The following is a 13,646-nucleotide window of genomic DNA, read 5'->3' on the forward strand; positions in this document are numbered from 1 at the left end:
CGCAAGTATACGCCCGGCTGTAATGTTTTTGACAACTTGTTCATCTAAAAAAAATAAAAAATAAAAAATGGAGGGACCGGTCTGCACAGGAAAGAAAACTCACCAAAAAAAAGAAAGTAAGGAAAAGAAAAAAAAAAAAACGGGAGGGAAAAAAACCTGTAAAAACCCCGGACCATGAGGGCTATTCGTGAAACGTGTAAACGTCCTGTATGTCCTTCATAATTACCAGAGGAGATACATCCATCACCGAGCTTATGCAAAAATGTCAATTTATATAAAAAGCATTTGCTTTAAATGTAGTAATAAATGCGCGAAAGGTGTAAAACAACAGAAATTAAATGAAAGCAAGATCCCAGGGACGAAATTAGGTCGACTTTCTTTCTTTGTTTTCTTCTTCTTTTTGCGCGTGCACAATAATTTTGTATCAGCTTATTACAACAAATTGGAGTAAGTAAGAAATATTTCATAACTTTCTCGATCGGGATTGTTTTATTATTGTTTATTCCACAGTATGAATGAATTCAGTCAGTGAGATCAGAAGAAGCCCAGCCTCTTTGATTTGTCATTCTCCAAGGTTCCCAAAGCAGATTCCAATCTAAGAAAAGGGAATCCATCTCGAAGAATAAGATTGTGGAGAATATAACTTCTCCCTCAAACCCTCGACCACAACTTTTCTTTTACTAGCTGCCACTTGAAGGCAGATTTAAAACCATGTAAAGGGTCGAACAGATCAGAGCTTTCTGTTTATAATGTGTTTTGAAAGCTGACAGTTGAAACTGAGTTGATAAATAAGCAGCTCCTATATGTGACAAGAAACTTACACCGACTGGACTTTGGTTTTCTGCAGATTCGTTGTCATGAGTCTCAGCTCGCAAAAAAAGGCCGGTTAGATGAAAATAACATTTATTTTTCTGGGTCGCAGTTCTGTTGTGATTTCATACGACAGAAATAGATCACTTGCGCCTGGATGAAATGCTTGAAGACTAGAATAAATTTTACAAAAACTCATTCTACTTTTTAAAAATAAATAAAATAAATAAATATCTACAGGACTTTATGAAACGGGTAAAATCCCTTTGTTTAAAGAGCTAAAGTGTGAACTCGGGGTTTCCAAAAACGGCCTGATGTGCTACATTTTGCTCATCCTTCATCTCATCTTTGACAGTCATGATCTAAAACCACACGAGGTTGCTGTCCGTGTTAGAATCTGGCGCGCTGTTGAGAAACATTTTGGTGTGTTTTTCCTCCTCACCTCATGCAAAATCTAAGCAGGACTCAAACTCTCATAGTTCTGTTGTTTGTTTTTTTTTTGTTTTTTTTAGTTCCTTTTGAATGTTTTTGTGGAGAGCCAATTGCTTATGTTTCCATCTCCAAATATGATCCCAAAAATATGCCGTCAGTTTTAGCTCAGTGCTTCTTCAAAACTACTTGGAACTCTTCATTCAGCATGAAGTAAGTTACTGACAAGATCGTTCTGATCTGCGTTTCTTCTTTTGTAAAAGGAGATTCTTGTGGGTATTAAAAGTTATTTTCAACGTCTCATTTGAAATGTGCAAAGACGACACCAGTTCTTTTATTAGATATAAAAGTTCTTAGAATAGATATAGATTAGATCTGCAGATTAGCAGATTTCAAGTTTGGGTTAATTTGCGCAACAAGTCATTTCACACATGTTCTTGCAACTTTTTAAAATGTATCTATACTGAAAGGTTACGCATCTATATTAATAAACTTCCCAGATTACTTTATTTTGGAGGCAGAAATTATTTTTAATTTACATTAATAGCAATGAAGTCGCGCGTTGATTAGTGATTAAGCCTGATTGATATGACAATATCAGATTTAGGTTTATTAAGGCCTAAATATGCGTGCAGGTCAGAACACCTAGCGTCAACAATAATTGTTTATAGATAATTGCCCCAGTTTAACCCGTAGAGAATAAATGAATGTATCTCGTTCGACCAATTGTTCATAATTTAAATAAAACTTTATTTAATTCTGAAAAGTACATTCCAATTTAGGGCGGTTTTGGAAAAACCAGAGTTTCTTTATTTTATAGGGAAGTACCAATGTGCAGGTACTGTACAGCCCTGATGTACAGTCAATATGTAAAAAAATAATGCGTCTTTAATTCCCACTTGTACCTCAGATGAGGTTAGGAAATTAAAAACTTATTTTTTTAGTCTTATACTTCAGAGAACCAAGAGGGGCGGTGCTGGTGCTTCTCCTCCTCCCAGTTTTCAGCTCCCACAACCGGGAAGGCTGGCTCGGGGCGTGCGCTCTTGCTGGCAGTTCCCAAAAATACGCAGAGGGGCGGGGGGCAGAAGGGGTGAGAACACCAGACAGGAAGACTGATTCAGATCGATGAGACCGAAGTAAAGAACCGACATCGCACTTTGTGGCTTAAAACTGTTATTTTTCGTTCAGTCTTTAAGCCCCATTACGCATACTGATCCCCTCTCTCTGACACGGAGAAGATGCCCAAGTGTTCACCCTGTGCGTCCCCCTGGTCCTCCCTCTGGCTGACATCTTTTGTTATTTTGGTGGTGCAGTCGGTAATCTCTTCCTCGTACTCTTCCTCCTCCACGTATCAGAGAAACGCAGCTGGCGGGAAGCGACCAGGTTTCTTGGGGAGGACGCTGGTTCTCCTGGATGTCAACACCCGCAGCCCGATCAGAATCCTCAACGACAACTTCTTATCGCTGCAGTTGGACCCCGCGATCATCAGAGACGGCTGGCTGGACTTTCTGAGGTAGAACATTCTCCATCAGCACTAACCTGTATGACTGACTGCCTCTGAAATGTAGAACACTGATAAGTCCACTTCTGAAATACTTGGTGTTTTTTTTTTTTTGTATGTTTATTACGAAGGTAGCCACGTTGTCTCAACTGTCATGGAGTGATCAGGCATGTTTTCTCTTAAAAAAAAAAAAAGTGGATTCAAACCTATATTAACAGAGAGCCGCCGAGCGGACGAGTAGCTTGCAGGCCTACTTACAATTAAAACTTGTGTTCTCATTTCTACACAGCACCCACGGTTATATTGTGCTACTAAGTATATATGGAACAATGCTATGTACTACAGTAGCATCACAATAATTTATCTCTTGCTGTAAAAAAGAAAAAAATAATATATATATATATATGTATATATATATATATATATATATATATATATATATATATATATATATATATATGTCAGTTTTGTGTAATTGAGAAAAATGAGTGAGGAGTTTTCTTTTATTTTGAGTTACTGGCCTCAAATATTCCCAGCATAATTTGTATATTAGTGTATCATTTCACACAACAGCTTATAGCTCCTGTCCCTATTGTGGAAACTCGATCTACAGCTTGATTTAGGTTGAGCAAAACCTTTATGCAGAAGTTCTATAAGATTCGAAAGTATATGTCTTAAAATTCCGTGACCTAGAAATAAAATAAGCGTTCTTATTACTTTTGCTGCATCCGCCGTTTCTTCCTCGAAACTGTACTTGAATTTTATTAACAATTAAAGCGTCAATGGGTTAGTCTCTGCTTTAAAACAAATCCAGGATAAAGTTGAATAAAACATGTTAGGTCTAATCTTAGATTTGGCCTCTGCGTGTTTATAATAATCAGGTTTATAATCCACCAAGTAACTTGAATTCCATATGGAAGAAGGCGTCATTAGTCTACAAGAAAGAGTTAAAAAGTTTTGTGGCACACAATACAAAAGACGTACGGTGACGTAAAGTTGCCATCAAAGTCATAAAGCTTATTTTTTCCCACGTCTGTTTAATTTTTTATGTCATTGTTTTGTTGGACAAGAAAATCATTTTAAAAAATACCATGCTGATATTTTTCTGCTTCTCTTCTCTATTTTGCCGTAATTGAAAACTGTAGTATGCATACTGTCTACCGAAACTTGTGACAAACTTCTTCTCCGGTAAGTTTATTTTTATTTTATTTAATTTAAAAAAAAAAAATTGAATCCTTTTGTTTTTCTGTCGTGTCTCCGTAGCTCCAGGCGGCTCGTGACCCTGGCGCGCGGCCTGTCTCCTGCCTTTCTGCGCTTCGGCGGAAAACGAACCGACTTCCTGCAGTTCAACAACCAGAAGAATCTTGCCAAGTTCAGGGGCCCTGGTCCAGACTACTACTTGAAGAATTACGAGGACGGTAATTAGACGCGGCGTTTCTCTTTTCGCGTTAGTCTGATGTTATGTTTGTGTCAGAAAAAAGGATATGGCGTCGCCGTCTCTGGTGTCTTGTCTCTCACTTCTGGCAAAAATACATTTCAGAACAAACAGCATAATATTTACTTTACCCCCACTGATAGCTGACCTGGCATTTATATTAAATGTAGTTTCATATAACTAGGTACCCGTTTAGCTGAGACACGTCACTACAAACGAATGTAAAAGAGGAAAAAAGAAAGAAAAAAAAAAAACTAGACCGTGATGGATGGATTTATTCCTATTCACGCTCACCCCTTGATTAAATTAATGCTAGTGCAACAGTCCTTGAACGAGGTCCTGCATGTGAGCCAAGCATAATTCTAATTTTATGTAAGAAAATAAAAATACCTACATTGTGCGGGTAACGTATTCAAAGTTTTAAAACTGCGCCTATCCGTTTTGAAAATTACATTGGATAATTTGGAGCTGGTTTCCAAAGCTACGGTCGGGACTTAGCTCTGGGTTATGAATACAACAAAGGGACAAATACAAATATCGTAAATATCCTATTATTGCTTTATTTTGTGACAAAAATGAAAAATAAATATAAAATGTGCTATGGTTATTTAAGATGTGTGTGTTTTGCTTCTCATTTTGAAGTTGGAAATAATTGCTAAAATCCATTATAGCTGCCCTTTAAAAACATATTTATAAAAGCAGCAATAATACAATTAAAGCTCTGCTTGAGATGTGCTTCCTTAGAGTTTGATTGCTTTAAATTGCATTAAAAGTGGCCTTTGGTGTTTTTGACTTAGTTTATTGGTCACTGGGTACATACATTTGCAAATTCCTCTGGCTTACTGAATACAGCTGGGAAATTGTTGTAAGGTTGTTTTTTTTTTTAACATTTCAAGATTTAAATATCAACTTCCCACATAGAGGTGCAGCTTTATTAGCAATGTTTGTCTTCTTGAATGAGCAAAAGTTTGGATCACAAGTTTCTGCGGGTCAGAAGCAGAAATATTTGGGAATTGCTATTCTACGGCATTTGTTACTCTTGAACAGTATCACTAAATTATAAGTTTACAAAGGAATTAAGCTAACTAAGTTAATCTTTACACAATGCCAACATTAAATTTTTAACAAAAACAAAAAAATCAAGAGAAAAAGAGCATATATGTCTTAATTATGTTTTTTTTGTTTGTGTGTGGCAGATATAGTTCGCAGTGACATTGCACTGGACAAACAGAAAGGCTGCAAACTCGCCCACCATCCTGACATCATGCTGGAGCTGCAGAGAGAGAAGGCTGCCACCACACAGTTCGTCCTACTGAAAGAGCAGCTGTCCAACATCTACAGCAACATTACAATAACAGGTAGGAGATCAAACACACAAACTCCCCTGTGTTTTGGACACCTACTCTTATGGCAACATCTCCTGGATTCTGTGGGTCATGATTTAGCACTCACATGATACCTAAGGTTTGCAAGAGTAAACCTTCAGCTTTTAGAATGGCAAAAGCAATTTCTGAAACAGGAATGTGGGGACGGTTGAGGTGCGGTAGCAGAGGCTTGTTTACAGTGCATTGACATATTCACTTGTAACACTTAACGCAGTCTGCTGAAGAAATTGTGGGAGCCCTGATTTTGGGTGGGCTGCATACCATTTAATGTGATTTAGACACATTCCAGCAGGGCACTATAGAAAATGATTTTTAGTTGTAAGTATTTATTTGTAGTCTTTGGACATTTAGGCAATTTTTGTGTAGGCTATGTGGACTTTATAATTTAAAAATAAAATTTCACTGATTGATAAGTATTTAATACTATGCAGCTGAATAAAAACCAGACTGGTATGCTAAAGTTGTCTTGTCTGTTGTACTCTTGCTTCTTATCCTCCCTACCATCTTGAAAAGACATGAGTGAGAGATTTTTATTTTTTTTGTTTAGGCAGGATTTTTATTTCCAAACAGAAACCCACCCTGAGATTGAGTTCCAAAAGCCAAAGAGCCGTAGAAAAATAAATTTGAACTTTGGAAATGACTGGCAACTGTGTGTTAGAGAATATATTAATTTAGTTCTGTATTAGAGCCAAAATCCTTTCTGCAAAACCCCACTTTGCCACGGATGCAGCGCCATATGAAACATTTGGCCATGTGTTTTAAAAAGGAATTGATGAATTACAGAAAACAAACCTTCTAACTCAACCTCAAGTGAACCAAGTTGTCAGACACATTTTTGGTCAGTACAAGCACAGAATGGGTGGCCTCGCATCAGTTCGCCTGTGCTGTATTCATCATGCACTCTGATGGCTCTGGGGCAAAATGACCTCCTGTGTTGCTGCAAGAATGATAATGGGAGATATTCGGAACATAGATCAGATGTGTGTTTTTAAATAGTCTCAAGTGCACCAATCAAAACATGGCCAGGTAGTATTAATCAAAGTAGGCAAATACAGTAAGAATTCAGACCTGCTTTAAAGAGAAGTCCTTTCACAAGTTTAGCTCAGGAGTCAAAATGTAGTGCATTTATTCTTTAGTGCTATTAATCTGTTGAAGCAAACGTTGATATTCTGGTCTTTAATTCTGTCTCAATCTACCTTGAGACATATTGTTCCCAGCAAATTCCGTTGTTTTATACTTTTTGCAAATGAAATATTTTTATCAAGAGACATTGCACTAGCAGTGACAATGTATATGTGATCTTCTTTAAATTCATGGCAGTTGGTCTGGTTAGTTTCTTTAGTGCAGGTTATCAATTTTTCCCCTTATTCTTGCTAAATAATATTTGCATAGAGCTGCAAAAGCTTTCAAAAAAGCTCGTTTATCAGTTTTTAAAATTGCCGAGTCTAGAGTGACCAACTAATATATTCCTTGTACCATTTCTGACATTCTGCTGTGGAAACCCTTTGCACACATTGCATAACTGGACCACTAAAATAGTACTGCATTCTTTGTCATTGTTTTAGCTGGACATTTTAAAGAGCCACCCCAGAGTGCCTGAAAAACCACATGTAGCCCTGAAGCTGAAGTTACAGACAAATAAAGCTATTAAAATTAATTTAAAAAAAAATAAAAATCATGCTGTAACGATCAAATAGATCTGGCTGACAACAACTTTGTTTTAAACATAGAAGTATTGAGAATGCATTCATGTTTTTTTTACACTTTGGACAGTTTCTTAACTTTGGATAGTCATGAAAAACTCCTAGCATTCTTAGTCTCTAAATGCTGGACCTAATAGAATATACTCTAATGCCCTTTTTTAATGGAATGAATCAAATTATGATTTTATGCATATATTGGAATAACCTTGCACAATCTGGTATTTCTTCATCTTGTGTTGGAGGCAAAACTGCAATCAAAAAATCTACAGCATTTTTTAAGCTACAGTTTCTCCTTTTACCTTGTTGCCAGTATTTGAAGTTTCCTTAAACTGCTGCCACTGTAGTCGACAATCTGCTTACAACGCAAGTTAGCCAGAATAATAATATACAAGTTCATATCTGAAGTAGTTTAACAATTGTCTGTTGTTCACTCAAAAGTATCATTTTAGTTTATCAGACAAGCCGATAAACAAGCTCTTGCTAATATTCCCATTAACCTCTTTTAGCATAATGACCTCTTAATCTCAAATATTTATCATTTCTTAAATAAAGCATTTCTAATAAAAAAAATCTGATTGCAATTTGTCTATGATTTTTAAAATTTGCTTGTAAAAACGTTAGAAAGTGTAATCTTTTTCCACATATATTTTTTGTGTTTATTTTAATAAAAATATTGTCACTGTATTGACATTACATAGAATTGTTGACTCGCTCTCTGCAAGCTCCCACTGGTATTTTTACAATTTATCTTTGGTGATAAGTTTCACCTCTTTGTGATTGAAAGACCTCCTAGTCATAACCATAATCTTTAGCATTCAAGTCGAGACTCTGGCTGCTCCAATCCAAGGTGTTGAAATGACTTCCAGTAAGAAGAAACATGTTGGTAAAACTAAAAGAGATACTTTAAACCTAAATCAGCCAGGGGTATGAATAATTATGGACTTTACTGTATGCTGCAGGAAACCTTTGTTGCTGACTTCAGTTTTGATGCAACATTATTTTCTATTAAATTTTTATTTTGAATATGTAAACAACAAATGTTAGCTGCAAAAATGTCTTAAAAAGAAATAAGCATAATAATGAAACATAAAAGTAGAACTTATTCAGTTCAAAAAGGAACAGGAAGAAGCCTATATAGTTCCTACTCTTTATGTTGTTCTCACATTCTCTGAATATCAATAACTTAACTAACACGTCCATATTTCCCATATGCTTATGCTTTCTTTACTGAACAGCTGGGTGGAAACCAAGTCGTCTCAGTGATACTAAAGAACAAAAACATAAATAATTTGTGGACTATTAAAATATGCATACTTCTTTGATGCTTGTTATGGGTTCAGTAATTAGTTTAAAGCTTAAATGGAAAATCAAGTAATAAAACTGTCTTTAGTTGTTTTGGGCGAGGAGAGTTGGGGGTGTTGACAGATGAAATATAACTTGGAAATATTGTTACAGTATAAATTATGGCCGAAATGAATCCTAGCTAAATGCTATTTTCTCCATGTGCTTTGACGTTTTTTTACCATATATTACTGATGTATTAAGACCCGATGGAGGATTTTGTACTCCTAATGCTAAACACTTGCATTGATGGTTCAAATTAGGAGGTATGAGGTGATGATCAGACATAGAAATGCGCGTCATGCTGCTTTTGAGTTGCTGCCATGGTTATGGGCAGCGACTGCTTGGGCAGGGCTGCTTGGTGTAACCAGGGAAAATAAGGCGAAGCCAAAATGATTCTATTTAGAAGATTTCATTTGTGGTTTTGAAATTTCCTTGCCTTTTAAGTTCAGCATTGCTGGGAAATGCTAGTCAGAGGAATGGAGAACAAGTTGAATGATGTCTGTAATGGTGCAGCTGCTGTTTTCCTTTCATGGTGCGAAATGTCTGGTGGAATGTAACATATATTGTGTTAAAGGGAATTCGGTCAGCAGAAGAGGCGGCGATGACACTGAAAAAGTATTAAAAGTGCGCACATGCTTGAGCAATCACCTCACTATTATTCCGAGTTGAATTGAAAGCATGTTATGTAAACTGGAATCTGCATGAAGGCTTGTCATCTCTTTGGTTCGGGAAGAAGCAGGGGTCCGGAGGCACTAGGGATGTTTTTGAAAATGGTCTGGTATCAATTAGTCAAGATTTTAAGTGCATATGCGTGTAGGGGTGGGTGTGCAGGGGTGTGCGTGTGTATGCATGAAGGCAGGTGGTGCTTAAAGGACCTTTAACAGTCTTGCTCCATCCTTTTTCACTCACCACTGTCTGACCTCTGACCTCAGCTTGTTAGAGTCATCAGTAATGGGGCCACTATGAGTCAATGTGCACACACACATTCAGGAGGGGAATTGAGTTCAAAATTACCTTAACCTCAGACAAGGTCACGGTCAGCATCTTTTTAAGTCTTCTGCTTAAACACGTCCCTCCTTTGAATTAGTTCCTTCATTTTTTGATTTTTTTTAAATTACTTTTTCAATTGATTCTGCATTATTTACCTTCCTTCTGTTATATTTGTCAGCACAAACAAACATACTTATTTCTTTCCTATCACTGCTATTTAGATTCAGAGAGTAACTCAGTGTTAAATGCTTAGCTCAAAGAATTAGGTCTAAGATTCAATTTGAGATCTTAAGATCATTGTGATAGATATATGGTTCAGAGTTTAAACAGAAGTTGTATGCAGTTTATTTTAAAATGACAAAGTATATCACTGTACAATTTGTAGAACAAACCTACAGTCTTTGTGCACAAAATTTAGTCTAGAAAAAACTGCCTTTCTTTCAAAAAGGGAAAAGCTGATATATTATGTAAACCTCCACCATACACAGGGACATCACTAATAAAGAGACAAATAACAGTGAAAATTTTTTTTAAAGTTTGTCATTGTAACCCTATCCTAGATTAAGTTATTAAGGAAGTGGAACAAAAACATTTGAAACTGAATATGAAAATATGGGATGTAGTCAGAAAGCACATAGGAAAATACTCAACTTTCACATCTTAATTCACATGTTTTGAAAATATAGTAGCTCTTTAAATTTCTCTCTGCCATTATGTTTCTCTCTGGCATACAGAAATTTGAAATAATTGATAAATAACTGCAACATGAGGCTTGGTGTGACTGACAAAGTGTAAAACTGTTTCTTGGGTTTATAATGTAATTAAAGAAATTGCTTTAACTAAATTGGTTGTGTACTTTGGATTGAGGTAAAACAATATTTTAAACAAGGAAAATCTTTTTTGTACAGATTCATTGGAAAACTGGTGGATCTTTGGGGCTAAATTAGCTTACCCTGGACTGCCGGTTGTGCTTGTTCTACAAATGACAGAGCACATATAAGGTTTTATCCAGCATATTCATCACAAAATTCTGAGGTTTTTAGTCTTAAATCAAACTAGAAACCCAATGCAATCTGGAAACAACTCTGTCAGACTGATGAGGGTAAAACAAAACCTTTTGGCTTCAATGAACAATGAAAAGCTCTGAAGGAAAATAAATCCCCAGAATTTCATCAAGATCTGTGGCTCATCTGCTCTAAAACAAGCGTTCTGGGGTTGTATTTTAGCCAGAATGTTGAAAAATGTTTCCCTGGTAGCCAGAAGATTAAACTCAGTTTATTACTCCTAAAACGTTCTTAATTCTTAATTGCAAAATGATCATGAATAGATCTCCAAATTAACAATAAGAATACTCTGCAGACCAAAACATGATTAAAATAAAGTGGATAAATCCCTAAAGAACATTTCATCCCAGACAGCCTGAGCATGTAACATATCAAGAAGTGAGTAAAGAGACCTACCAGAACGGTGAATGTTCTCATTAAAGATTAACATCCTGTTCTTCTCACACATTTTCAAATCCTATAGGATGAATGGGAGACAGATGTAAAAGTTAAGATGAGGAATGCTTAATTTACATGTGGGAACACACTCACGTTTTGCAAAAATTATAAAAACTGAAATCTTGTTTGGTTTTCCACCTCAAATTTGTTTTGCTTATGAAGTTAGATGTTAAGACACCTATTTAATTAATTTATTTATTTGCTTGGATTGCACTTTAAATTACAATTTTGGTCTTATCTGTGTAAATATTTGCAAAGCAAACAATCAAAAGAGGTTTTCTTTAAATATAACAAAATCCAAAAGCTTTCCTTCTTTGACTTCTTATTCCAAAGCTTGAAATGGATGTTGTGCATATGAAAGCAAGGGAGTTTTCAATTCCCAGATCACAGCTGAATGTTATCAGTGGCTAACTATTACAGAGAAATTTGTCACTTTTAATAAATAGTATTTTACAAAGGTAACCATGTCACCAGGTTGCTTTTTGGTCATTTTGTAAATAGGTCTCTCAAAATGAAAGTAAAATTCGGCACTAAATATGTTGCCTTAAGCCTGACATCCTTTAGCCTCTCTTCCCTCTCTATTCTTTAGGCTGATCTCATATGAGCAGTATCATGTGACAGGGACGTTTACATCTTTTAAACCCAGCTAAGAATAAATTAGACACCAATACCTGAGCCCTCTCTGCTTGAAATGACACAGAGGTGCAGCACTTATATCCTTTGTATCTTTGGAGTCTATACACATCTAACATTAGGATACCATTTCTTTCCAGAGGAAGTGGTTCAATGGTCTTTTGGACATTTCCAAAGTATTTTCCACATGCCCCAGTAACCTGTTCGCAGGATGAAATTAGTGTCAGTAATGTTGTTTTTTAGATACATTTTTATTTGGGTTTTGATCAATGAAGCATTTAGTTAAAATAAACCAGGGCTGCAACTAAGGATCATTTTAGCTATCAATAAATAGTATTTTCTTTATCGATTATTCTGACAATTAATCATACAAAAAAGTTACACATTCTACAGATTCTTCATTTCAGTCTTTTTATGCAATATTAGAAATACAGTAAATTATAAAAATAAACTAATAATTACATTTCTTTTTGTATTATGAAAATAAATATTGTGTTGTCTAAAATACAACAACATAGCAATACTTTAGTGTACACTTGCTCCTTTGTAGATAAAGAATGCATCTGCAAAAATGCTCTCAACACGTGAAAAGCTCAGCCCTTTGTGGTTGACTTAACATCAATACAGCATAGGCATAGTCTGTTGATTATTTTTTGGATTAACCAATTGATAATTGGATACCAAAAGCTATTTAATGGGCAATTTTTTTCCACAGAATTTGAACCAGGTGAAACTAAAACTAAACCACTTGAGGAGAACTTATGAGTAGAACATATTTATAAACAAAAGGTGGTTTTTATCTTAAATTCAAAACCACCTTTGGTTTTGAATTATATATCAAGATTTTATCCAGATTTTTGTGCTTTGTGGCTATACTGCAGCTTGGCATAACAGTCCAAGATAAGTGTGCCACTTGTGGGATATCCTGATCAGTCTGTCCATGATATTATTTGAACCAGTTCTTTCTTTCCCCTATTCCTGCCTTCCTGAAGAGAGTCTACCTACAGTATATTTTTCATTCTGATGCTGGGAAAATTAGCCTGAACAGTTTCCCCTGTTGTTGATAGTCTTGGCTTGAACTACCGAACAGCTGTGCTGAGAGAGATCAACTGTTGCTGGCAGTGAAACAATCACTGAAGCTGACTCTAAGGACTTTGTGCCTGAGGAAATAGAGGTGAGGTGCACCAGCCAACAAGCTGGCCAAGGTGGGAGTTTTCATGTTATTGGTCCAGAAGCACACAAGAAATAAATGGGGATTGATCTGAACTTGTCTTTTCTTCATGCCCTCTTGCTTAGCACCATTTTGCTTCGGTGCTAAGCAAACAGCAGTGACAGGGAGATAGTTTACACACATTGACATGTATGTTTTTGGCCATGTTTTTGCAAGTAACAGCAGAATTGTTGTCATTCTTATTTGCTAAGAAAATGTGTAGTGCCCTTCTTTCAGTCAGCTGACCAGCAGTGCTACTCGAAGCTCAATACAGCCAGATGAAAACTGCTTTCTTTCTTTGGCATCTAATTTAAGAAACTGTTGTAAAACTTCTGGTGGTTTTTAAACCATAACTTCTTAAAACCTTGATATACTTGTCTGATACATGACACCTGTTCATAGACATTCAAATATTGTTAGTTGGTTAGATAATGATCTTACTTATGCTACTCTACAACAATGAGATTAATACATTTGATGCAAAAATATATCAGAAAAAGCAATTCCTTCTGTAATATAGCAACAAAGAGCATTAAAGTGAAGTTCTTTCCCTGACAAAAAAGTACCAGGCACCAGAAAGAATATACAGGAAAGAAGAAGGTGGAACATCTGTAAAGACAAACATTAGAAGCATCCACATAGGAGCGAATTCACAAAACATCTGTGAAAGGCTTGAAAATGTTTTCATCAAACAAACTGGCACA

General features: G+C 35.9%; 1 protein-coding gene across 1 annotated transcript in view; it reads left to right on the forward strand.

Annotated features, from left to right (window-relative positions):
- The first annotated feature begins 2,285 nt into the window (after positions 1-2,285).
- hpse2 (heparanase 2) overlaps positions 2,286-13,646 on the forward strand; it is a 69,473-nt gene continuing 58,112 nt past the window's right edge. The window contains exons 1-3 of the mRNA XM_028007851.1: positions 2,286-2,752; positions 4,004-4,158; positions 5,372-5,533. Coding sequence (XP_027863652.1) covers positions 2,478-2,752; positions 4,004-4,158; positions 5,372-5,533 — 592 coding nt within the window. The 5' untranslated portion in view covers positions 2,286-2,477. The remainder of the gene's footprint in view (positions 2,753-4,003; positions 4,159-5,371; positions 5,534-13,646) is intronic.

Source organism: Xiphophorus couchianus, chromosome 22 (genome assembly GCF_001444195.1).
Source record: "Xiphophorus couchianus chromosome 22, X_couchianus-1.0, whole genome shotgun sequence".
Classification (NCBI taxonomy): Eukaryota; Metazoa; Chordata; class Actinopteri; order Cyprinodontiformes; family Poeciliidae; genus Xiphophorus; species Xiphophorus couchianus.